This window comes from Carassius carassius, chromosome 25 (assembly GCF_963082965.1).
Source record: "Carassius carassius chromosome 25, fCarCar2.1, whole genome shotgun sequence".
Classification (NCBI taxonomy): Eukaryota; Metazoa; Chordata; class Actinopteri; order Cypriniformes; family Cyprinidae; genus Carassius; species Carassius carassius.
Genome location: NC_081779.1, coordinates 7,734,790 through 7,761,097, shown reverse-complemented (window position 1 = coordinate 7,761,097; position 26,308 = coordinate 7,734,790). Strand labels below are relative to the sequence as shown.

Here is a 26,308-nt window from a genome sequence, read left to right as displayed (position 1 = left end):
CATAAACGCTCTATTCTGGCACTATCTTTTTTTTTTTTTGCAAATATCCCACCTCTCACTCAGATTGTTCAACATATGAAGATTGTACATAGTAAGATTTATCTTTAATAACAGTATTAAATTGAATAGAAGGCACATCAATATTGGTACAACCATAGATCTATATGGGTACAATATGTGTATTGTATTTATTTACTTTATTTTTTTTGCTGGACAAAAATGGGAACTTGTGATATTTTCAGATGCAAGGAAATCAGATTTTTAATTTGGACGAAAGGCCAAAACGGAGAGAAAAGCAATGCGTTTACAGACTTATCCAGATTAATGTGGACGTAGCCTTAGATAACCTTCCCAAATACACAATAATGTTGAAACAAGTAGGAGTGTTTTTTGTGACTTGATCTTAACTGCTGTTTTCATTTTCTTTCTCTCACAGGGAAGAAAGGAGAGAACTATCAGAGTACAAGTCTCTTTTCCTCCTCTGCAAATAACGGGACCAACAACTCTCACAAAACTACAGTATAAAACCTACCAAGATTATTTAAACAAAAATGTACATTTAATCACAAAGACAGACTTATCGCAAGAAGTGCAGGTTAAATAGAATGATTTGCTACCTTAACTGTATACAATATAGGACCAATCAGCAACGCAATGCTACTTGCTCTTCTGCTTGTGGGTCGTGACCTTTCTGCCCTTGGCCCACACATCTACGCCCTGCACACACACACACAAATGGGACCAATGCAAATATGTCAGTCAGTACTACATGATTTTTGCTTCTGGGTTTAAAGGAACTATGAACTATTAAAATTCTTTCTGCAGCAATGTAAAATATGTATATAGAAATTCGAGGGGACCATGTGTAGACATATCGAAACGGTTGGGAGGGTGGGACTGGGTCAATGTGATCAGAGCAAAGAATGATGGGTGGTATATGGTAGATAGAGAAAGAATGTCCTTTTGGGAGTTTTGAAGGATTTCCTTTTGGTCTTCATCTTCAGTACTTAAGGAATCAAATGATCTGTGGTATGGGATGCTGGTCCTATTTTGCAAACCGCCCTAAAACGACTGAATATAGTTTATCACAGAAAGGCAGTAGTTAAGAGTTTTTTTTTTTATTTTTAGATTTGTTCGTTTTTCTTTCTTTTTTTAAAATTGTGGATGATTCGGGAAGATTCATGAAAGTTAAAAACATTTTAAAAAATTTATTTCATTGTATATATCATGCTTTTAAAATGAAGGTCAAGATGGAAACATTTGGGATACTATTATTATTATTATTTAGGGAAAGTGATTTCTATCTTTTTTGCAATTAATTTATCAGTTTCTTCATGGAAGCCATTTTTTAAATTATTTATGAAGATAGAGGATCACTGGCACATGTTCCGATGAATCCGTGTATTTTTAGATATTTTATTTACAGATTTACCATTAATGAACATTCATTATTATTCTATTTATTTTCTTCAACTGTTGTTTCACAACTTGTCAATTAAAAAAAAAAAAAAAAATTTGAATAAAAATTTAAACAATATTTTTTTGTATATCTGTGTGAGATTACAGTAATACATTTGTTTGTATATGTGATATTTTCAGATGCATGAAAATTCTGATTAAAGGGATAGTTCACCCAAAAATGAAAATTTGATGTTTATCTACTTACCCCCAGGGCATCCAAGATGTAGGTGATTTTATTTCTTTAGTAGAACACAAACTGAGATTTTTAAAACAAACTGTTGCAGTCTGACTGGCTATATCATGGCTAAAACACACAATAAAAAATAAAAAAACATCCCCAAAAAAACTAAATCGTGACGATACACTGATGGGTAAAGACACAAGATGTCTGTGCAAGAAACTGAATGGTATGTATATAATTTTTTTTTTTTTTTTTTTTTTTTTACCTTTTTTTCACACAATGTTCTAACTGTCCGAACTCTCCTGAGCACGTCCTTCTGAGTGCGTTCACAGCAGCGTCTTCTTGCTTTATGCCGGATCGCAGACTTATAAGTGCATTACCACCACCTATCCCTCAAATGGACCACTGACACTATCTACAATCTCCATTAGGAGTGTCAATGGTCCACTTTATAGATTTATATACAGGTGCATCTCAATAAATTAGAATGTCATGGAAAAGTTCATTTATTTCAGTAATTCTTTTAATTGTGATGAGTTCGGCTAATCCGGAGGGTAAGCCACAAACATTCATTGCCAAAGAAGCTGGCTGTTCACAGAGTGCTGTATCCAAGCATGTCAACAGAAGGTTGAGTGGAAGGATAAAGTGTGAAAGAAAAAGATGCTCAGCCAACCGAGAGAACCACAGCCTTATGAGGATTGTCAAGCAAAATCGATTGAAGAATTTGAGGTAACATCACAAGGAATGTACTGAGGCTGGGGTCAAGGCATACAGACGTGTAAAGGAAATTGGCTACAGTTGTCATATTCCTCTTGTTAAGCCACTCCTGAAACACAGACAACGTCAGAGGCATCTTACCTGGGCTAAGCAGAAGAATAACTGGACTGTTGCCCAGTGGTCCAAAGTCCTCTTTTCAGATGAGAGCAAGTTTTGTATTTCATTTGGAAACCAAGGTCCTAGAGTCTGGAGGAAGGGTGGAGAAGCTCATAGCCCAAGTTGCTTGAAGTCCAGTGTTAAGTTCCCACAGTCTGTGATGATTTTGGGTGCAATGTCATCTGCTGGTGTTGGTCCATTGTGTTTTTTGAAAACCAAAGTCACTGCACCCGTTTACCAAGAAATTTTGGAGCACTTCATGCTTCCTTCTGCTGACCAGCTTTTTGAAGATGCTGATTTCATTTTCCAGCAGGATTTGGCACCTGCTCACACTGCCAAAAGCACCAAAAGTTGGTTAAATGACCATGGTGTTGGTGTACTAGACTGGCCAGCAAACCCAGCAGACCTGAACCCCATAGAGAATCTATGGGCTATTGTCAAGAGAAAAATGAGAAACAAGAGACCAAAAAATGCAGATGAGCTGAGGCCACTGTCAAAGAAACTTGGGCTTCCAGACCACCTCAGCAGTGCCACAAACTGATCACGTCCATGCCACGCTGAATTGAGGAAGTAATTAAAGCAAAAGGAGCCCCTACCAAGTATTGAGTAAATGTACAATAAATGACCAGTTTTATTGGTCTTATGAAGTATTCTAATTTGTCGAGTGAATTGGTGGGTTTTTGTTAAATGTGAGCCAAAATCATCAAAATTAAAAGAACCAAAGACTTAAACTACTTAAGTCTGTGTGCATTTAATTTATTAATTACACAAGTTTCACAGTTGGAGTTGAATTACTGAAATAAATGAACTTTTCCACAACATTCTCATTTATTGAGATGCACCTGTATATATAAGAGCGATAGACTGCAACGGTTTGGTTGAAAAATCTCCATGTGTGTTCTACTGAAGAAATAATGTCACCTACATCTTGGATGCCCTGGGGGTAAGCAGATACACATCAAATTTTAATTTTCTCTTTAAGTATGATAAAATGTAATACGTTTATTAATAGTTTTAAAACCATTTTATATATATATATATATATATATATATATATATATACATGTATATATATATATACATGTATATATATATATATACATGTATATATATATATATACATGTATATATATATATACATGTATATATATATATACATGTATATATATATATACATGTATATATATATACATGTATATATATATATATATACATGTATATATATATATATATACATGTATATATATATATATATACATGTATATATATATATATATATATATATATAAAATGGTTTTAAAACTATTAATAAACGTATTACATTTTATCATACTTAAAGAGAAAATTAAAATTTATATATATATATATATATATATAGTCTTTGTGTACACTTCTGGGTGAAAAAAATCACAACAGACAAGTGTATTTAATTTTTTATATATATATATATTTTAATGTTTAAAAAAGCAGAACTAAAATAAAGCCAGTGGGTTTTGTTTTGGTTGGTGGCTAACAAATATATCGTTTTAAATAAGACTAAGCTACTGCTCTGTATTCCATGCCTCGTGTATGTACCATCAATTGTTCAGTGGGGAAGGATGAATGATCACTCCTATCGTTTTACAGGTGTCCTTTACATCCTCAAATATTTCGTCATCCTCAACACGTCATAACTCACGTGCAGTTATTGGTCACATTAAAGAGCATCTGCCCCGCCCTTCGGATTTAGTATGGCACTCCTCTTTTTTCGGCCCTACTTCTACTATAGTCTTTCATTCGCTTGACTGGATTCGTCTCTCCACGGCACCCTGCAGAAGTACGTCTGGACCCTTTCAACTCGGACACTAGAGGCGTTAAGTGTTGAAAAATCGATCATTTGAGCTGTGAACATTATTTGTCGGTTGACTGACAAGTATACGACTAAAAACAACAGTGAATGAAGCGGGGGAAACACCAAAAAGTGGAAGAGTTCGAACGTCGGCTTTAACGCCAAACTTCCCCTGGCGTTTTTATATAACAGTTGTATATTACGAGGATTTGAGAACTATGCAAACACACTGGATTATGAAGAACGAACAAAACTGTACTGATTGCCCTGAATAACTGCGAGATTACACCCACTTCCATGCACCTTTGCTAAATCCATCTCATCGGCTCACACCCTTGTGTTTCGCACTACTGCTAAAAGTAAGTAACGTTACCGTTATGCGCAGCTGTGCGCATTCCTGCGTCACTCTTTGTCGATGTGCTACTTTTTCCGTAAATGTATTCTCATCTATTTATATATAACGGATTTTAATGTTACGGTTTTGTTTTAGCACGGTAGTCTCTTGAAGTCAGTTGTTTGATGTGTACGGCCTACATCCGAGCACGGCGAAATGGAAGTACACGCTGAATTTTTTAGCGCGTGATGTTGAGTATGCATACTTGTGATTACAACACGCCTTCGAACAAATGTGCGTCGTAACTTGTATCCTATGCTGCTCACGTTGGTATACGCTGCCTGAAACCTTCAATGTTTTCCTTTTCTCTTTTTACTTTGTTTTCAGGGGCAGGTTCCGTGTTTGAGAGCTGCTCGGATAATGCTTAGTGAGTCAATGCAAAATTGAGGATTGGTTTTTAAGAGCTACATTGTAGAGCGTGTCTGTGGCGAATCTTGTTTGGCACGAATATTTTGTAATGTCGGCTGTTCACGAACAGGTTTTAATATAAACCGTTATTGGGAAAGTCTAACCGATCATGCTCGTACTTGTTGTTAAAACCACGTAATCGGCGGATGTATGTTTGATTTACATACGAAACACACAATGTATTAACTTGTGATTGTCGTCTCATGTTACACTCGTGGGCTTTGAAGTGGAGTCTGCGACGGTATGATGTCACGACGTTATGATAAGCAGCACATCTCTTTTATTTTTTTTTATTTAAAATATTTGGTTGTGTTCACTAAAATATTTATTCATGAATTCGCTTAGGTCATCTGGATATTTTGTAATAATGCATAAATCGCCATTATACTCATTTGTTATACTACTTTAGGTATACTGTAGTTATAGTATTAAAGTAGTAGGCGGCTGCATATATGAAAATAAAACCCCTAACCCTAAAAAAATTCTAACAAAAGGTTTCTCAGCTGTTTTTTGTAGTATTAGGTGTCCTTAATAACATACTAAAAGTTTACCAAAGTTTGACCACTAGAAAGGTGTAATTTTCAAGATGGTGTCCAAGATGGGGAGGGAGCCCTGAAATATCCTAACTCCTTCATTATTTGACTTAGTCAAGTAATCTTGGTGTCTAACCCCATGTTTTCTGGGTCTATGAATCCATTGGACTTGTCTAAATTGCACGGACATGATTACATACTTATGAAATACATGATTTTGTGAGAATACTGTAAGGTTTTATCATTGTTTGGGGTGAACCAGAGATGTAAACAATTTAACCTGTCATGAAACTCCTACTCAGTACCTGTTTTTTTGCTAAAACACAGACTTTACATTCGATGTAAAAGTTATTGCACCCAAAAGTAACTTAAATTGGAGATAAACAACCCTGTATTAGCCCGAACAGAGGCCTGTGTTTGAAACCTCTAAAATGGTCACTCATTTCAATTTTAATAAGGTAATACATGTAATGCACCCTCTATAGATGTTTTTGAGTATAAAGGTGGCATTATACTAAACCCAACAAAACTAAATTCACAATTTTCAGCAATTCAGAAGATGGTAGAAGAGAATACTGACATTTGATATTGCTTGACTCCTTGTAATGTTGTTGCAGCACAGCACAGTGTACAGTATACCATTTTGCTCAAACAAAATTCATCCTTGACTACTTAAAAAAAAATTTTTTTTTTTTTGTAATGTAATTCAAAAAAGTAAAATTTGTGTATTCTAGATTCATTGCACACAAACAGAAATATTTCAAGAAGTTTTTGTTTTAATTCGGTTTTAATTAAATAAAAACTCCAGTATCTCAAAAAAATTATAATATTCCATTTTGAGCTTGATTTAGTTTTATTAAATGAGTATAAATACTGGGTACCTCCTAGGCTAGTTCAGAACATGCAACCACAATTATGGGAAAGACTACTGACTTGACTGTTTTCCAGAAGACAATCATCAACATCCTCCACAAGGAGGGTAATCCACAGAAGGTCATTGCTGAAAGGATTAGCTGTTCATAGAGTGCTGTATCAAAATATATTCATAGAAAGTTGACAAAAGGAAAAAGTGTGGTAGGAAAAGGTGCAACAGGGATGACCACAGACTTTGGAAGATTGTCAGGAAAAGCAGATTCCATAACTTGGGGAGAGCTTCACAAGGAGTGGACTGAAGCCAGAGTCAGCGCATCAAGAGTCACCACGCTCAGACATCTTCAAGAAAAGGGCTACAGCTGTCACATTCCTAAAACCAAGCCACTCCTGAACCAGAAAAAAAAAACATCAGAAGCATTTCACCTGGGGTAAGGAGGAAAAGAACTGGACTGTTGCTCAGTGGTTCACAGCCCTCTTTTCAGATGAAAGTAAATTTTGCATTTAATTTAGAAATCAAAGTCTGGAGGAAGACTGAAGAGGCGCAGAATCCAAAGTCCAGTGTGAAGTTTCTGAAGTCAGTGATGATTGGAGTGCTGTGACGTCTGCTGGTGTTGGTTCATTATGTTTTATCAAGTCCAAAGCCAATGCAGCCATCTACCAGGAAATTTTAATAGCACTTTATGCTTCAATCTGCTGACAAGCTTAATGGAGATGCAGATTTAATTTTGCAGCAGGGATTTAGCACCTATGTCAGGGATCTAGGAGGGAGGACCCAATTGCAGTGTGAGGTAATAAGGTTTTGACAAAACCGACTGATACAAGATGGTAGTGAAGTGAACAATAGATACCACAACAGGAACAGCTAGGGGAGGCCACTGGGAAAGCTTCAGGAAACAACTGGCAGAATACTTGGCAACAGAGGGGGCAGCAAAACCAGGCTGATGGAGAAGACCACACAAGGCACCATAGAGCAGAGCTCAGACACTTGTTGACCACTGACTCTGAAACAGACCAAGTGCTAGGTAGGTAGAACCAGGGCAGGACACACGGGGACAGGTCAGGAACTCGAACACAAGACTAGACAGGACAAAGCTCCACAAACACACACAAAAAAAAACCCTGACAAGGAAAGATATAAGCCAATAAACTAATAAAAGGTTAAGTAACACAAAAAATTACAAATTTAACCAACTAAGAGAATAAATCAAAACCAAGAATCAAGACTAGAAAAACTAAATATTACAAATAAAAGCCAAAACCAAGAACAAACAAATTACTAAAATAAGGAGCAAGACAAAAACATAGACGTACAAGGACTAGACAAGGGCACAAGACCAACCAGACAAGGAAACACGGACACATCCACAGACAGAGGGGGTGAGAATGACCATGAACCAGCAAACACAAAAGGGTGAGGGGCACTATAAATAGGGAGGAAAATACATGGGACAGGTGAGCACAATAAGACGAACCAGGCTAACGAGAGGGTGTGGTAAAAAGGAAACGAGGAGGAGGGGCTAAAGGAGCACATGGTCGAGAAAACAATTAACAAGGGCATGTGCTGACACTAGACACAAGAAACAAAACATAAAACAAAGTGACAGTGCAAAACCCTGACAACCTACCCACAGGGCCAAAACCTCTTCAAAGTGATTTGCTGACCATGATATTACAGTGCTTGATTGGCCAGCCAACTCACCTGACCTGAACCTCACAGAGAATCTATGGGGTATTGTGGAGAGGAAGATAAGTAACATCTGAAAAACAATACAGAGGAGCTGAAGGCCGCTATCAAAGCAACCTGCAGTGCCACAGACAGTAATTGCAAAAGGAGCCCCAACCAAGTATTGAGTGCATAATAAAACCTACTTTGGAGATCTTGAACATTTCTGTTTTGTAAATCTTTTTTTGATTGATCTTTGAGAAAATATTTTAATTTTTTGAGATACTGAAGCTGTAAGTCGTAACCATCAGAACTCAAACAAAAAAACTCTTTAAATATTTCAGTTTGTGTGCAATGAATCTAGAATATAAAAAGTTTGCTTTTTAAATTAAATTACAAAAAAATAAAGAATTTTTCCATGATATTCTATTTTTTTTTTACATGTACCTGTACTTAAGGGAAATTGTACATATTTTTTCCATAAATATGCGTGTAACTAATTGCTTTAATATATAATTGGACTCGTAATCACTTATCTATCATGCAAATATGCTAATGAGAATATTACATGGCCAAAACATGTATCAGGCACCAATATTTCTGGTCTAGGAGAAATACAAAGGAGTAATGGTCATTTTAAGGACCTGGCGGCTGCCATTTTGAAATCGGGGCCTTTCTTGGAGTCAAACTTTGGTAAACTTTTAGTATGTTTTTAAGTACATTTGATAGTACTGTAAACCACTGAGAAACGTTTTTTTAGAATTTTTTGGGGGTCAAGACATATTTGCAGCTGACTATAGGCACATTTCGACACTTGAACGTCAAATATGCATGCACTTTTTATGAAAGAGTCATTGAAATATGTTGTCTTAACGTCAGCATGAAATGAAAATTCACACTAAATGCATGTTATGAATGTTTTTGTGTACAGTTCCTTTGGTCTATTTAAACTCCGCTCCTGCAACCTCAAATTCCTCTGCTTCATCTCAAAATCTAATCAACAGCCCATGCATTGAACCAATTTTTGTAATTTGTTACACCTGGATGTACATCACAATATGGAAAAAAAGATGATGGAAGTCAGTTACTTCCATTTTATCACAACTTTACTGCATAAATGAAACTTATTGGATATGCTGCTTTTTAAATACTGTTTAGTATGGAAATTGACCAATCAACATGTCATAACTGGATATCCTGAAAATGACAGACTTGTCTCTGTTGCCATATGCAGGTCTTTACCAATCATTTTGTCCAATTAAATCCTGCCTCCGACCTTTTGAGTGCAACGCCTACATCTGAACATCAAGTCATCAAATAATTCATAGAACCAGTTCCCCGTCCTACATTGTTTGTCTGATAATCCATTACACTCAAAGGTACAACCTAATACAGAAAAAAAGATTTGTTGCTACTTTGTCTTCATTGCAACTGTAAGCATCACATTGTGTTTTCCCAAAAATGACAGCAACGTTGATTTCTTTTCTTCCTCCAATTTATATCAAATATGAATCACTGATCCATTCATGAACAAAAACACAACTACAGCTTCCCAGCTTCTTTTATAGTTTGTGTATTTGCTAACCAAACAATTCTTTAAAGCCGTGTCTGACTGCAAACAAAAGCTGACGTTGCCAAACTGTCTTTAGTTTCCGTGTTCAAAGTCCGTTTGTCTTATTTAATGCTAGGCAACTAAGTCCTACGAGAGACGTTTTGCTGTTTCAGACTCCCCAAAGTTTTTTGAAAATGTTTGTTAGTAGTCATGGAGATTAAAATTAACGGTGTCTTGGATCATCATTTGACTGATTATTTCAAAGAATAATAATGATTCAATGGGTACTTTTTAAAACTACCTTTATTTAGTCATCTATGATTCTGTACTTAGTCAAATCCTATATTACTTGACTTGGCACCTCTTTTATACCATCACATGTGTCTAGTCTTTCATCAAACTTTATTCGCTGTTTGACATTGCTGATATATTCAGGCCGTGCTCGGGTAACATTCTGACAGTTGGTATTATCATTGTGCTTTTAGCTCTTCATTCAAACAGAATGGCACGGACAGGAAGGGAATCCGTCTCATTCTCTGGCCCGGTCGGCTCCAAGCAGTACTCATTACCACAGGTGACAGTACAGCCGTTCAGCCTCTGCCAGCCAATGACAGCAGCCGTGAAGTCATGCTGACCTCTCAGAATTACTCCATTGAGACAGAGCAGGCTTTAGTACAGCTGGTGGCCCATCCGCTCAAACCGTGTCACTGACAGCACGCCGATAAGGAGGGGCTTTCATTGAAAAGTTTTCTTGGACCCGTGTGAATGGCTCACCAATCTGTACCAGGGATGTGTTTCTGTACCTCTGCAGGAGAGCTTTTCAAGTTTGCTTTAAAATGGTAGCTTATTAGTGGTCTTGAGCTCATTTAGTTTCTGAGTAATTCAGACTTTCAATATTAAGGGCAGATGACATGAGTGTTTACTAAAGGAATGGCGGCTTTGAATCTCTTAATGTGTTACTTGACTGTTTTGTAAGGGTTTATTGACAATGTAGTGTAAATACTGTCATTTAAGCATTCTTAAGCTGCTTGCATAGACAGCATTTTAAGGCATCATTGGGAGTGTTTCAAACTTAATTATACCGCCCTCCAAGCATTCATGCAGGGTTCCCACAAAATGTTTTAAATTAAGTTGTAAAATTTAAGGCCATAAAACATCTTAAATTGTACAAAGAAAGTCTTATGATTTCATGAGGTCTTAAATTTTGGGACGGAAAGACCAGAATTGCAATATGGATTAATATTGAAAATTAAACAATTAAAGGCTATGATTTAATTGAATATGAGCACTGTGCGTTTCAAAGTGTTGTGTTGCTTTGTGTACTGCCCTTATCAAGGAAACTGCTGTATTTCTGCCGTTCTGAAAGCGCCTCCTGCTGGAAGAGAATAAATGTGCATTTTCAATAAGCCTGATTTATTTGAGTAGTGTAGCCTATTTTAATACCGCATTTCTAGAATCTTTTAGTTTAATTTTTATTAAATTTTTTTGTATGTGTGCAGTACAAATTAGTGTGTTTATTAGTACATTTAATAAATGTAAAATGATTTGAATACAAGCGCGCGCACACACACAGCAGCACAGTAAAGCAGCACAGTGAAATGTTTTGCACAGCTCAAGTTCATGCCAGCTCTTGCATTGAAAATAAGATGGAAACAGAATAAATGAATGGTTTCCATGGATCTAGTCTTTGCATCTATTTGTTTAATGTTTGAATCAAGTCTCCTTTGTTGGAATAGAATTGTCTAGATGGTGCGGTCACAAAATATAGGGTCCTAGTGAAAATGCGGCCCTGAAGCTGCAGCCTCTGGTATTTCAGGAACATAGTATTGGGGTTGTTTTTGTTCAGACCAATGTGAAAATGTTTTTGACCCATGTTTTACCCTGTAAACACACAGAGCTGTAAATGTGAACTGGGGGATCGATAAGAAGACAATGCATTATAAAAATATAAACCGTAAACCGTATCTATATGTCATTTAATTAATAATTTATTGATAATTGTTTACATTAATGTCATTGATACTTTTGACTCATCCATTTGATAAAAAAATGATTTAAAGTCTAAAATGTTGTGTATCATTTTATAAAACTGTTTTTGTGAAATCATGTATCTGAACTGTAAATCATGCTTTTAACAGTCACTTTACAGTTGAATGTGTTACTATAGACCAGGGGTCTCCAACCTTTTTGTGAGTGAGGGCTCCCTGAAGGGATAAAATAGTTTTGAGGGCTACTTGTTTGATATAGGCACGCACACACACACACACACACACACACACAGTTTCAAGTTTTGAAAAATACAACAACAAACAGTAATATTGTTAAATATTATGACTATTGAATATATAATTACCGTATATACCCGAATATAAGACAAGTTTTTTTTGTCCTAAAAATAGGCGTTTTTGTCCTAAAAAATGTGGGGTCATCGCGATATAGACAAAATCACAGGGGGAAAGGGAGAAAGAACAACGGCATAAATATGAAATAGTGACTGAATTATATACTTTACATTAGGGCTGCACGATATTGGGAAAAAATGACATTGCGATATTTTATTTTTCTGCGATTTTATATTGCGATATTTTTTCTTACAAACAAAAATGGGGTGAGCACACTTACATTCTTACATTCACACTTACATTCATAAGAAAAAAAAATTACATGCAAAGTAAATCCATATACAGTTCTATAAACATTGATTGTACTTCTAATGTACTCTCTGTCTGTCTCTCTCTCGCGCGCGCGCTCTGGCTCTCTCTCTCTGTCTCTCTCGCGCGCTCTCTCTCTCTCTCTGTCTCTCTCGCGCGCGCGCGCGCGCTCTCTCTCTCTCTCTCTCTCTCTCTCTCTCTCTCTCTCTCTCTCTCTCTCTGTCTCTCTCGCGCGCTCTCTCTCTCTCTCTGTCTGTCTCTCTCGCGCGCTCTCTCTGTCTCTCTCGCCGCGCTCTCTCTCTGCCCTGTTAAACTTGCATGTGGTTTTCAGTCCTGTCAATTATAAACTTTCACTCTATGATGGTTAAGCTGTGCAATTAATCCGCGAATCACACTGTCAAGGGCAGGGGAGTAGCTGGCCCGTACAGTTATTGAATAACGTATCAACTACGACAGCCTACATCGCACATCCTGCGATGTGACTATCGTGGATTCGTACATCGCGATATCGATGCTTTAACGACACATCGTGCAGCCCTACATTACATACTTGCATGTAAAATTAGAAAAGCAACATAATATCTGTGTTTAACTAAATTAAAACGCTGCTCCTCTGCCGCGCGTTACGCAGAGAGAACAAGAGAGGTGCGCGCACGAGACACAGAGCGAGCGAGAGACAACAGAGAGACAACAGAGAGACAACAGAGAGACGACAGAGAGACAGAGAGGTGCGCGCGCGCGCGAGACGTAGAGCGAGCGAGAGAGAGAGAGAGAGAGAGAGAGAGAGAGAGACGTGCAGATTCTAAATATTTTAAATTATTGAATTATTTTATTATGTTTTAATGGTATATGAAATGTCACCAATAGTTATTTTCTCATTTTATAACGTTATCATAAAAAAAAAAATGAAAGATTACAATTCAGGCTATTTATAGAACGTGCTCGGCGGGCGACTCAGAGACGCCCGCGGGCACCACGTTGGAGACCACTGCTATAGACATTGCCCTACCCTGCTCATATGGTTTTAATTTGTACAAGTTTTAAAGAAGCTTAAAAATCCTGCAGAAACCCTTCCCTGTATGCAGTATAGTACTAAAGTATTGATATAAAAAGAATTAATCCCTTTAATGTCTCATTTATTCCCATGAACCGAACCTATTACAAGAATTTGAATTTGTTGAAAACATAGAAAGGGATAATCTGTTCAGCTGTAGCTAAAAATATAGTATTTTGCATATCATTTTCATATAGTAATTGGACATTATATACGTTTTTAGCATATTTTACCTTTAATCTTTTTTCTCAAATCTTAACACCATTGCCCCATTTCATGTACACTACCATTCAAAAGTTTCAGGTGAGACAGTTTTTTTTTTTTTTTTTTAGTTATAAGAAGTTAAAATGTTAAAATAAAGCACACATACATACATGCATACATACACGTGAATTCCTATATTGCTTTAGATTTGTTTTTAAAGATTCATATATAATAAAAAAAAACACTTAGTTGTTGTTAAAAATCATAGAAAACAATAAAAAAAAGCATCTCACACTTGTAACAGTCCCATGAAATCTTCTTTAGTAGTCTTCGAAATGTCTGAATATGTCATATGTGTCGTCCTCTGCATCAGGATGTTGTCCAGGCTGAGCGAGTGGTTCTGGAACGAGAGGCTGTGGTTTCCAGGAGGCCTGGGTTGGGCCGACCTGGAGGATCGTGACGGTGTCACTTACAGCAAGACATCTGACCTCTGGGTGACCCTGCCCATCGCCCTCGCCTTCCTCATTATACGACAGATCTTTGAAAGGTCAGTGTCAAACCTACTGAGCATATTAGCTCATTAGTGTTTTATGAGGTTGTATTTTTATCAAAAGTGCTCATGTAAACACGTGCTGTTCATCTAGTGAGAAAGCTGTTTAAAATGTGTCCGTGTCATGTTTAGTGGCCATTTTTATTTGAATTTGTTAAAAGCATAGAAAAAACTATCCAGTAATTAATCTGAATTATGTTTTTACATTTGTGAGCGCTCTAGCATTTCAAAAACTTAGGAGCACAAGCTTTGAATGATCAGTGTTTTAAATATGGTGAACATTGATGCAGTGTTGTCAGTTTTTCCAACTGAAGTGTTGAAAGTTTAATGCTGTTTTTCAAATTTAGGACCGTGGCCATTCGAATGGCCTCAGCTTTGGGTGTAAAGGAGAAAGTCAGAGTGAGAGTGGAGCACAACCCCACGCTGGAGTCGTTCTTCAGAATCTCAAATAAAAATCCCCAACAGGTACAATTCTGCCTATTCTACACTGCCTGACTCACCAGTACAGTAAAACCCTATTTATTTGTACTCTTTGTTTCCTCATTTATAAGCTGGCTTGATTAACGATTCTGTATTATGAATGTAAATGTATGCAGCAAGTCAGTTTTTGCTATCTTGTGTGTATAAACACATATTTTTAATGCTGAATCGTTTCAGTGCTATTGTGAGTGACATATGTAACTCAAACCCTATGAATCCCTTCATATTCTCTGTTACTCTACAGAGTGAAATCGAGAGTTTAGGTAAAAAGACCGGGTACTCGGAGACACAGATCCACAGATGGTTTAGGCGACGAAGGAATCAAGAGCGACCAAACAAGCTGAAGAAGTTCAAAGAGGCCAGGTACACAACAATACGCTCAGGCTGTTTGATCCCCATTTCCAACCTTTCATAAATAGCCATAAGTTCCACCGTGCTGCATATTTTAATACGCTTTCACAGTGTCATAAACATTATAAAATGATTAAGTAACAATGCACACAAGATAACCTGAGTTTTGAGTGGTACAACATGCAAGTATAAACAAAATTCACTTTAAAACAGAAAAAAAACATCAATTTTTCATTAGGTAGGAAGTCTACTGCACACAGAAGAAACGGTATGTGGTATTAATAAACACAGAATTAGAATAATGTACCCATGTATCAAATAAATTCACTGTGTTTACTAACTGTGGGTTGGTCTTTCAATATCTTGTCCTTGACATTTCAACATTTATTTGTCTAGTGCTTCAGAACCACGTTCAATACATGTAATTAAAGGAATGGACAGGGTTCAATACAAAGTTAAGGTTCATTCAAAGCATTTCGGGTTATGTTGATTACCTTTTTAAATAAAAAAAATCACCCAAAAAGGAAAATTAAAGTGATGATGAAAAATGTACTCACCCTCAGGCCATCTGAGATGTAGAGGAGTTTGTTTCTTCATCAACAGATTTGCAGAAATTTACATCACTTGCTTACCAGTGGATCCTGTGCAGTGAATGGGTGCCAAACAGCTGATAAAAACATCACGATGATCCACAAGTATTCCACATGGCTCCAGTCCATCAATTATTTTCTTGTGATTAGAAGAGCTGAAGAAGAGCTTTTGTATGAAACAAATCCATTAAGACGTTTTAACTTTTAAAATGTTGCTTTCATGCCAAAATACAGTCCATAATCCATAAAAACGATTTCTCCAGTGAAAGAGTCCATCCTTTGTTGTCCTCTCGTATCAAAATCCACTTCTTTTGGACTGTTTTAGTTTAAGCAGTGCTTGATGTGGAGAAAGCAGTAGTTTGAATAAAGGCCTTTTATTTTTAGCAAGAAGTTCAATAAGTCTTGATGGGTTGTTTATTACAAACGCAAGATGTTAACTGATAGACTTGAGCCATGAATTATTGTAATGTTTTATCAGCTGTTTGGACTCCAATTCTGACGGCACCCATTCAATGCCGAGGATCCATTGGTGAACGAGTGATGGAATGTTGAATCTCTCCAAATCTGTTCTGATGAAGAAACAAACTCCTCTATATCTTGGATGGCCTGAGGCTGCGGAAATTTTCATCAAATTTAGAATTTTTTTTTTTTTGTTACAAACGTTACAATCCATACTGTTTTTGAAGTAAAGTTCTTGATATTATTCTTGTCAACATAAGACTAAAGTGATATTGATTACTAACCTTGTCTGTGCAAAGTTTTATTGTGCACATCTTATCATGATCATGTAAAGCTTTTTATTCATGCTAAAAATCATCCACCTACACAAATTACAATTTAGACAAATGTAAAGTTCAATTATTCATGTAGGTGCTTTAACATAAATACAAGCTTCATATTTCAAAAGTGCATGACCCAGTTTACTTGTAAGTGCACAACTGTAACCGCATCTTTAATTGTCTGTGGTAATGTACATTATGCCACAAATGCTTGTCAGTAGAACTTAACTTGTATTAAGCCTGAAACATCCTTTAAATTAGTTTATCATGCCATCTCCAGCTGTCAGTCACAACTGTAGGTTGTAGATGCTTTAAATACAGTTGTAGGGCTGTTGGTCATGATGTGGGCTTGTGATGGTAGTGTTTGTATCAGTGTTGTACAGTTTGTCACTGTGTGTAGTAACTTAATTAAAAAATAAGTCGAGTAATGTGAGATGAGATGCTTGGCTTTATATATTATGTTGCTGATTAATGTCTTGCTTCTGGATATTATTTGCTGAAATGTATATGCGTTTTCTTACAGTTGGAGATTTACCTTTTACCTTCTTGCTTTCATTGCTGGCCTTGCTGCACTTATTGATGTGAGTATTTCAAATGCTTCCCTTTTTCTCTTCAGTCGCATACATGTATATCGATGATATACTGTATATTGAGTTCATTGGCATGAACTAAAACCTACTTTGTTTTATAATATATATTTATTTCCGATAATATCGGCCACATTAATCAGCTGATGTTTGGTCATTTCCAAAAACTGCTACTATATTTGTCCAGGGATAATGCACCTTTATATATATATATATATATATAATTTGATTGCACTTTGAATAAATGTAATTAAATTCAGAATTCACTTAAATTTAATTTGATCAATATTGTGTACACCTTGTTTGCTAAAATTAAATGTTTATTTAACACGTATGTACATTCACTATAGATGCAAAATTTGACAAACCTACTTATTATTTTATTAGCATTTTCTACATTTTTACAGTAAAACTATAAATATGACATGTGAGAGCTATGTGTAAACAATCACAAAAAAATTTTTTTTGAAAAGAAATTCCAAAACCATGCATATGGACAAATTACCTTAGTCTGTCTTTAAAACTAATCTCAAGTATTTAAGAAAAGGCATTAGATCAATATGTTGTCAAGATCATGAGAGAAAAAAAAGTCTCTAAATAGGACTAATCCATTTTAAGAGTTTTTATCTGAAGGAAATTTTAAAAACCTTATGGGTTTTTTAAATTCCTCTTTAATACAATTTCAGCTTATTCACCATGAAATTATCCAATGAAGCTGGTATGGAATTAATCCACCATCCAACCAATCGTTTGGCTGGTGCTTTATCTGCCATTATATCAGCTATCGGCCAGCCTGCTCTATGAATTTTGACATTGGCTGTTCAAATACCCATATTAGTGGAGCACTACTCCTCATGTTAATAACCCATGTAATGTCATACTTGTGGAGTGCTTTTGTTGAGATGAAATGCGAGAGAGCTTTTGTCTTGGCTCATATGCTCTTCATATTGTTTGTGCTCTTCAGAAACCTTGGTTCTACGAAATGAAGGAGATGTGGACGGGGTTTCCAATGCTGGTACGTTCACTTCTTTCAATCTTCTATTGCCTGTGTGTATAAAAATGTGTCTGAACAACCTTGTAAAAATTTACAATGATCTTTCAGTGAACATTTATATTGATAAGCTTATGTTAATATGTTTTAACAAGGAGGATTGTAAAAATTTGAATTTCACCAGAGAAATACTGTATGCAAACTGATGCCAGATTACCTCATCTTAGAGTTTCAGGTCATGTACAGCAGAATATATCGTCTGTAGAAATGTTTGTCAGTTGTAAAACCTACTGTAGCTTAACCACGTATCTGTTCTGTTGTTAGTGACACTGAAACGTCATCTATTGACATATTTGATGAATTTCTGTATTTCCCAGGAGCTGCTGCCTTCTCAGTACTGGTACTACATGATTGAACTAGGCTTTTACATGTCGCTCCTCTTCAGCGTTGCATCAGACATCAAGCGAAAAGTGAGTGAGCCAAACACAATAAACTTACAACCCTACCTAAACCTAAAAGATCAATCTTTTTCACAGAAATACCCACTATTCATTCGTTTTTTAGTATCAGTGTCACAGAGGTGTACAAGGACTTCCAAGAAATCCAGCTTAGATGTGGAATGTTATCTGCTGTGTTGAGGATAGTTAATATTTTACTTGCACATCTGTGGAAAATCTCTTATCTCACAGAACCCTTTGTTAATATCATTAATTTTGAGTTTTTTATAGTCTGTATCCAGCACACAAAGCATTAGTGAACCGTTAAAGTACAGCAGGATTCGGCATATCAGCAGTTTTACATCACTTGCCCAATGGTTTATTATAAGCCTTGCTGAAAAAAAAAGCAGCCTTGCTACTCTTGTTGGAAAGTTTTAGACACTTTTCAGGCCAGCTTGGCAAAGGTTCAGGACAATATGATCTCTCATGTCAGGGTCAGGTTGACTTTCAAATCTGTTCATGAAGTGCGTCTCATGTTTATTGCTATTCATCGAACTTCTAGCCATCCAGGCAAATAATACTTCATAACTGAGCTGAATGAGGATGATACATCAATCTTCATTCTTTCTAAAGTCTGAGGGAACATTTGAGTGCTTACTAAGATAATTAAACAAAACCTATTTAAATATGATTTGTGCATTGAATAGAGCTTTATTCAACATGAATAAATAAAATCACCTGCCTGACATAATAAAATGCAACCGATCAAAAGTCACCTGGCAATATTGTCCCACACTGCATTTCAATAGATCACATATTTTAAGTGATGTTTCGATTAATCAGTCACCTAGTCTATGGTGCGACTCCTGAACTTTGACTCTGAAGCTTTGGCAATATAATACTAATATTCTCCGACTGAGCATGTGAAATCCAAATTTAGTCCCTGAAGTTTGTACGGAAAAGACCAAAGAGTATGTGCAAAAGCTATGCTTACAATGTAATACTGTTTAGAAGCTTGTTTGAATTTTAGTTTGTGAAGAAATGCAATGATTTGGAGTTGTATCATATGCTACTTTGTACCATCCAAATGTTTGGCATCAGTCAGATTTATTTATTTATTTTCACTTATTCAGCAAGGAAGCCTTAAACTGATTAAAAGCTATAAAGACATTTATAGTGTTAGTAAGTACAGTACCCCCAAAATAATCACATTTTGTTGCAGCCTGAAATAATGACGGGCTGTATTAACATCCAAGTGGAAAATATAAAGTGGAAGCTTAGTTGGCAGTTAGGAAAGTGGTGGAATGGCTTAAAATCTAGAAGGTTTTAGACAGGCCAGGTGCTGATAAACGTAAGATAAAGGTAACACTTAGGCTATGTTTAGCCTAATTGAATTTATGAACATTAAAAATGAGCTTGACATCATAACAAGCAGTCCAGCTGTGACGAGCTCAGTTCAGTCAGTTCACGCGTTCATGTAGGCTAACATGTAAGGGTGGCCCTGCCAATAACGCACCTAAAAGCTGTCACAAAGAACCGGCAAAAGTAATGATTATGAATATTTTATGAATATAATTATTAATAAACAAGTGTTTTCTGTATCAATGTCGTGTCGACTGCAAAGATAAAGTTGACGATGCTGTCTCGCGAGAAATGCACATTTCATACGGATTAATGTTACATAAGCAGAGAGCAGTCTGTTTTCTTTCGTTTTGAATTGTTCTGTTCAACCAACCCTCTTGAGTCGGTTAACGCGTATATGTGTTATTAGTCATTTTCTCCTGATAACCCCGAAAATAACTTAAATTACACTTTTTGATCGTACAGATAAGAGCAAAATCGAATCTCTAAAGGGTCTACTTTTATTTGTATACAGACATAATAACAACAAAACTTTGTGCACTTATAAAATAAAGATAACAAACAAGGTGTGCTGTCTGCAGCCTTTGTCTGCGCTGATCTTCATTTACAAACACATCATTAAAATGAACTGTAACTCCGTGAATACTCAACGAAGAGACATGAGAGAGATATCTATAGAAAGATTGACATGTCTCCTTTTAAACTAAACAAGTGCCGCCAAAAACAAATATTCTGTGATAAAGTAATCCATATGAAAACAACGCGATGTCCGTTTTTCACATCTCCCTTCATTATCTTCTAATTCGACCACGCCACCGCGCATTGAACGCTCTATTCATATTTTAATGTTAAATAAAGTTTTTATTTTTATTTTACTGTTTCGCGATGAGAGGAATAAGATATAATTCACCCCAAAATGTGATTTGGTTGAGTGAGATTTGGATTTGGATTTGGAAAAGAATGAAGCCTTTTATTCAGCAGAGATAATAAACATGAGTAAGTCTCTTATTATTTATTTATATACTTGTACCAGTTTTCACATAACGTGTAAACATTTTACTAGTTAGACTTTTTCCAAACTATAATTCCTGACTAAATGTATAATCAAGTGAAACATTATGAAGTTTCAATAACAATATGCAATACTATACCATTCAAAAGCTTGATGTAAATAATATAAATGTAACAAATAAATGTAACTGTAACAAATGTAACAAACAATGCTGTTCTTTCAATTTATTCCCCCGAAAAAACCTGAAAAAAAAATATATATATATATTCTCCGCTCTTTTCAACATTAATAATAATCTATTAATATGAGCACAGAGATGTTTAGTTCTCTGGTGACAAGAAAAGTCATGATTGCCTCCAAAGGCAGCATTTGTTACAAAGAGACTTTCACTGATGCACTACTTAAAAAAGCCAAATCTGTAACCTTTAACAAGTTAAACAATGCAAAAATTTAAACAGTATGCATGGAAAATTATAAAAAAATTTGTTGTTTGTTATTTGTAGTACTCATAAAATTTCTTCAAGGTTGGCAGGTATGAGACCCACTGTATTTCTAATTCAAAGAAATGCCGTTCTTTAGAACTTTCCATTCATCCAAGAACCCTAAAAATAGCTCAATTGAGCAAAAACAAGCAATATTATGTCTAAAACGTAAGACACTTATTGCTTTACTGAACTTGTATAAAATGATTATTAAATGTTCCTGCTGATATCTGCAACAACAACAAAAATATTCTTTGTGTGATATAGATTAACTATTAAATTATATAAATATAAAAGCATACAGAAGCATTTTTGTTGTCTACAATTTAGAGTGCCTGGAATTTTGAGTAGCCTATTAATAAATCTCTTTATCTTAATCTAAATCTCTTTGTCACACATTGTGTACGCAAGTGCAATGATGGTGAAATTCTTGAGTACAAGAGTCTGTGCCATGGCAGTACAAAGGAACAAGATTTACAGTATACATGAACAACAATATACACATTTTAACAGACTAATAAATCAATGTGCATGCACTCTGTGTGTGATTTGGTGATTATAACTAACTTGATGTCAGATCGGGTCAGATCAACAACACTTACCAAATTATCACTGACAATGCTGTATCACACAAGCAGCCTCGACTTGAGTGGAAAATGAATCATCAGCGGTTGTGCACGCACTTGTTTGTTTATGAGCAAATGTGTTTTTAGGAGTCAAACATGCAAACACCTGATTTGTCAAACCTGCTTTCCTGCAGTCCGTGTTCTTCTGACTATTTTGTAGTAAGTAATGAATATGCTTTGGGAAATGTATCTTATATTTGTAAAATATAAGAAATCTCAAAACTCAAGTAAAGTACAGATACTTCCACAACATACTTAAGTACTGTACAATAAACTACTGGTTTTATCAAGTTTCTGCATTATAAGCAGCAGCACTGTTGTTTTCAACATTGATAATAAGAAATGTTTCTCGAGCAGCAGATCAGCATATTAGAGTGATTTCTGAAGGATCACGTGACTCAGAAAACTGGAGTAATGGTGCTGAAAATTCAGCTTTGCAATCACAGGAATAAATGACATTTTAACATATATTAGAAAATTGCTATTGTAATATTGTTTCACATTGACTGTTTTTACTGTATTTCTAATCCAATAAATGCAGTCTTAGTAAAGACTTCTTTAATAAACATTTTAAAAAATCTTATTCGACCCCAAACTTTTGATCAATAGTGTACCGTATTACTGAAGAAGCACTGTATTTAAGGTATATACATTTCATGGTACTTCTAATAAACCATGGCAGTACAATGACAAAAGTCAAAAACCATAGCATTATTTTGTTGGTAAGCTAATAATTGTTCTCTCTCCTTCAGGACTTTAAAGAACAAATAGTGCACCATGTTGCCACCATCCTGCTGATTAGTTTCTCCTGGTGTGTGAACTACATCAGAGCAGGAACCCTCATTATGCTGGTGCACGACGCCTCCGACTATCTGCTGGAGGTAATGGCACATCTGAAGAACATTAGCGTTCAGACTATGTCCCTGGAGCTTTGACTTTGTTACACTGCAGTACAAGTAGAAAATGTTTTTCAATCGCAAGCCACACATCAGTTTGTTGAATAGAATGCTACGGTGAATAGATTTTTCTCAGGAGCTTATGTAAATTTGTATTCAACAGACATAATTCGCGTTTTAATGTGTTTTTATTCAAAATCTCTGAATTTTGTGGCGAACAAATAATTCTATCACATAGGTCTTATATACATATTTGGCTTTTGTGACATCCAGATGTTACAAGAACTCGCAGTCCTGTCCATTGCATGATTTCACAAATGAGCCAAATGTCATTTTATTATTAAAAAAAAAATCTTGTTTGTTGCTCTTACTGAGCTTCGTATAATATCGCTCTTATTAATGGCACAATTAATTCAATACATCTTTAGCATGTATAGTGGTCAGGGTTATTAATGTAGGTGTGTAACACTGCCTTCTAGTGGTGCTTTTGTGCAATACTCAAAGACAGGTGTCCCATCTCTGTCTGTCCCAACAGTCTGCCAAAATGTTTAACTATGCCGGCTGGAGAAAAGCATGCAACTACATATTCATCGTATTTGCTGTCGTCTTCATGATCACCAGACTTGTCATCTTTCCATTTTGGTGAGTTGGGAACTTTTCGATTTTGATTCCAAGGTTTATTATTAAACCTATAAATCATGCATTTCTCTTGACCCGCTTTCTATATTTGTCAAGAGATATCAAATGATTTGCTTCTTTAATATCAAATGAGGGTCTGTAAATAGTAATCCGTGCCGGTCTCAGAGTTCGGTTGAAATGTCACTCTTTAATAATTCTTTAAATCATTGTGAAAATGACCTCCTTGTGCCTGATTCTTAAATGTCAGATGTAAAACTCGTGCTTTCTCTCTTTTCTGTGTCTCTCAGGATTTTGCACTGTACCTGGGTGTATCCAGTGACTGTTTATCCTCCGTTCTTTGGGTATTACTTCTTTAACGGGCTGCTGTTTGTGCTGCAGTGTCTGCACATCTTCTGGGCCATACTCATCCTGCGTATGGCCGTCAAATTCTTGCCGGGCAATGTAAGTCAACCAACACAGACTGCACTACATTTGATATTATGTTTTGGCATTACACGCACTATAGCTCTGTAACAGTAACTGCTGGTTTCAAACCCAGAAGATAAAAATGGGCCTCTACGAAAACGTGGACATTCTTCAAAATTTCTCCTTTTGGGTTCCGCAAGAAAGAAAGTCCTGTTGGTTTGGAACTACATGAGAATGAGTAAATGATGAGAGGACCTTCATTTTTGTGTGACCTGTCCTTTTAAGTGATTCAGGCAGAAATTATTGCATAAAAAATATGAATTGCAGGGATTTTAAAAGCTTCATCACCCTTCATTTGTCATGTCACAGAATATCGTGGAGGACGAGAGGAGTGACCGAGAAGAAACAGACTCTGAGGATGACGAGAAAGAGCAGGAGGGCAGGAAAGCTCCTATGAAAAATGGACCAGTGCAGAACGGCCACTCTCCTCTAAACAACAACCATCACCGCAAGACTGAGTGATACTAGCAGAGACGAGAGGGGAGGTACAACACTCCACTTCCTGTACACACGGACGAGACCAACAAACTGCCAGGGGTGTTTGATGGATTGAAAAGGCCCAGAGCAAACACACACACACACAATACATTTAGATACATTTGTTAATCATTTTTTGGAAACGGACACTTTCGAAAAGGAGGAATTATATAACGTCTTTCCCCTTGAAAACTATTTAAAACACTATTAGCAGTACCATATCATTAAAAAAAACCTTAAGTTTGTTCAGGGTCTGTCTAAAGTTAGTGAATCCAACATTCACTTGCTTTACTGGAAATATTTCCTCCAATTTATTACTTGTTTAGTGCCTTATTAGTACAAAGTTATACTGCCGTTCATACATTTCTTTTCCTTTTTATATTTTGGGCATCACACACACACTATTATCCTCCCTTTACTTGTCAGTAATAAGATTTTGCATGTTTTGTCTGGTCAACTTTCAGATTTCCCAGAATCCCAGAAAGTTGCTGGAAACTGACTGGAAATGTTTAGTTTTTTTTTTTTGTCTCCCATTTGTTCACTATATAATAAGTCTCACCAAGTGACCTTCACACACCTGCTTTACTGAGAAAACACACATGACCTTCATCAGAGGTGTGTTTACACCTGTGTGTGCCGAGGGTCTTCCTCGCTGATCCTCAATCCAGTTGCACTAACAGATGTTACTGACCCAGTTTTGCAACACTACCACCATCTAGAGACGCAACGACTCAAATTTGTATTGCCATGATATCCCGTCCCATAGGCACTGACTCACTGTGCTGCTTTCTACATTTAACATTTGTCTGTCGAGTTTGTAACGAAGCAACAAATGTGTGTGAAAATCTCATAACTAATATTTTTGTTTTGGTTGACATTTCTGTAAAAAATGCATTCTAAAAATATATTAGTTACACATTTATTTTAAAGTGTTTTTTATTTTTATTTTTTTTATTTTATTCAGTTTTTTAATTTAAGATTATTTTTATTTAAGGTCCAGATACTTTCAGCAAACCTGATAAGATGATCATTTATGCAGTATGTGAAAAATGACTTCGTAAAAAGCAAAAACAAACGTACTTGGCAGGAAAATCTGTAGTTGATGTTTTCCTCTTCAATTGAAATAAATATAGTAATTATCAGCATTGAGTGCTGGATGCACTTTGTAACTCCCCGTCTAATGTAAAATGCATTATAATGATTGTGTTGTTAGCAAACTGTTTGACATAATTGAAACTCTGGCTTGCATTTGTGCTATTTATGAGTAATGGATTGCATAGTTAAAAAAAAAAAAAAAAAACTTCTGGAATTGATCCAGTATGTACTGTTTGCCCACTAGCAGCTGCTTTACATGAGATCATTTTAAACCTTAAAGGGACAGTTGACCCAAAAATAAATATTGTCCCATTCACTCGCTCTCATGTTGCTCCAAAACCTGTCTGCCTTTTCTTCTGTGGACAACAAAAGAAGATATTTTGAAGAAATATGGAGTGCAAACAACATTGGACCCCACTGACTTTAGTTGCATGGACGAAACCGTTCTCATGTTTGCAGAAGAAAGTCATTACAGGTTTGGAATGACATGAGGGTGAATAAATGATGACAGCATGTTCATTTTTGAGTCAGCTGACCCTTTAAGTGTCATATTCAACAGTAAGGTCAGCTATATCATCTTTCATCATGATCTCTTATTATAATTTCAGCAACAGGTTTACAGATTTTGGTCCAGTATTTTTGTTCATATATGAGAGTCAGTGTCACAGGTGCTCAGCGTGTAATGCATTTTGCAAGTGGAACGGGACATCTGGATTGACTTTACGGAGTTATTTTAAGTTTCCAAATGTTGTCACAAGTGCCTTATTTGTAAATGTGTATTTGTGTTGTTTCTATGTGTGCTTGTTGTCCTTGT

The 26,308-nt window shown here is 36.0% G+C and overlaps 2 protein-coding genes across 4 annotated transcripts in view; both read left to right on the top strand.

Annotated features, from left to right (window-relative positions):
* The window catches only part of LOC132104049 (CUGBP Elav-like family member 3), a 28,022-nt gene extending 26,491 nt beyond the window's left edge, over nucleotides 1–1,531 (top strand). For all 3 annotated transcript variants that reach the window (XR_009423504.1, XM_059509236.1, XM_059509235.1), the window contains one exon: nucleotides 437–1,531. The gene's annotated coding sequence lies outside the window, so the exon portion shown is untranslated. The remainder of the gene's footprint in view (nucleotides 1–436) is intronic.
* Nucleotides 1,532–4,265: 2,734 nt separating this feature from the next.
* Nucleotides 4,266–25,470, top strand: LOC132104047 (ceramide synthase 2-like). The gene is made up of 11 exons (XM_059509232.1): nucleotides 4,266–4,702; nucleotides 14,049–14,222; nucleotides 14,573–14,690; nucleotides 14,950–15,068; nucleotides 16,949–17,006; nucleotides 17,977–18,027; nucleotides 18,381–18,473; nucleotides 22,675–22,803; nucleotides 23,354–23,460; nucleotides 23,745–23,898; nucleotides 24,232–25,470. The coding sequence occupies exons 2-11, from the start codon at nucleotides 14,050–14,052 to the stop codon at nucleotides 24,382–24,384; spliced, it is 1,155 nt and encodes a 384-aa protein (XP_059365215.1). The 5' UTR covers nucleotides 4,266–4,702; nucleotide 14,049; the 3' UTR covers nucleotides 24,385–25,470.
* The last annotated feature ends 838 nt before the right edge of the window (nucleotides 25,471–26,308 follow it).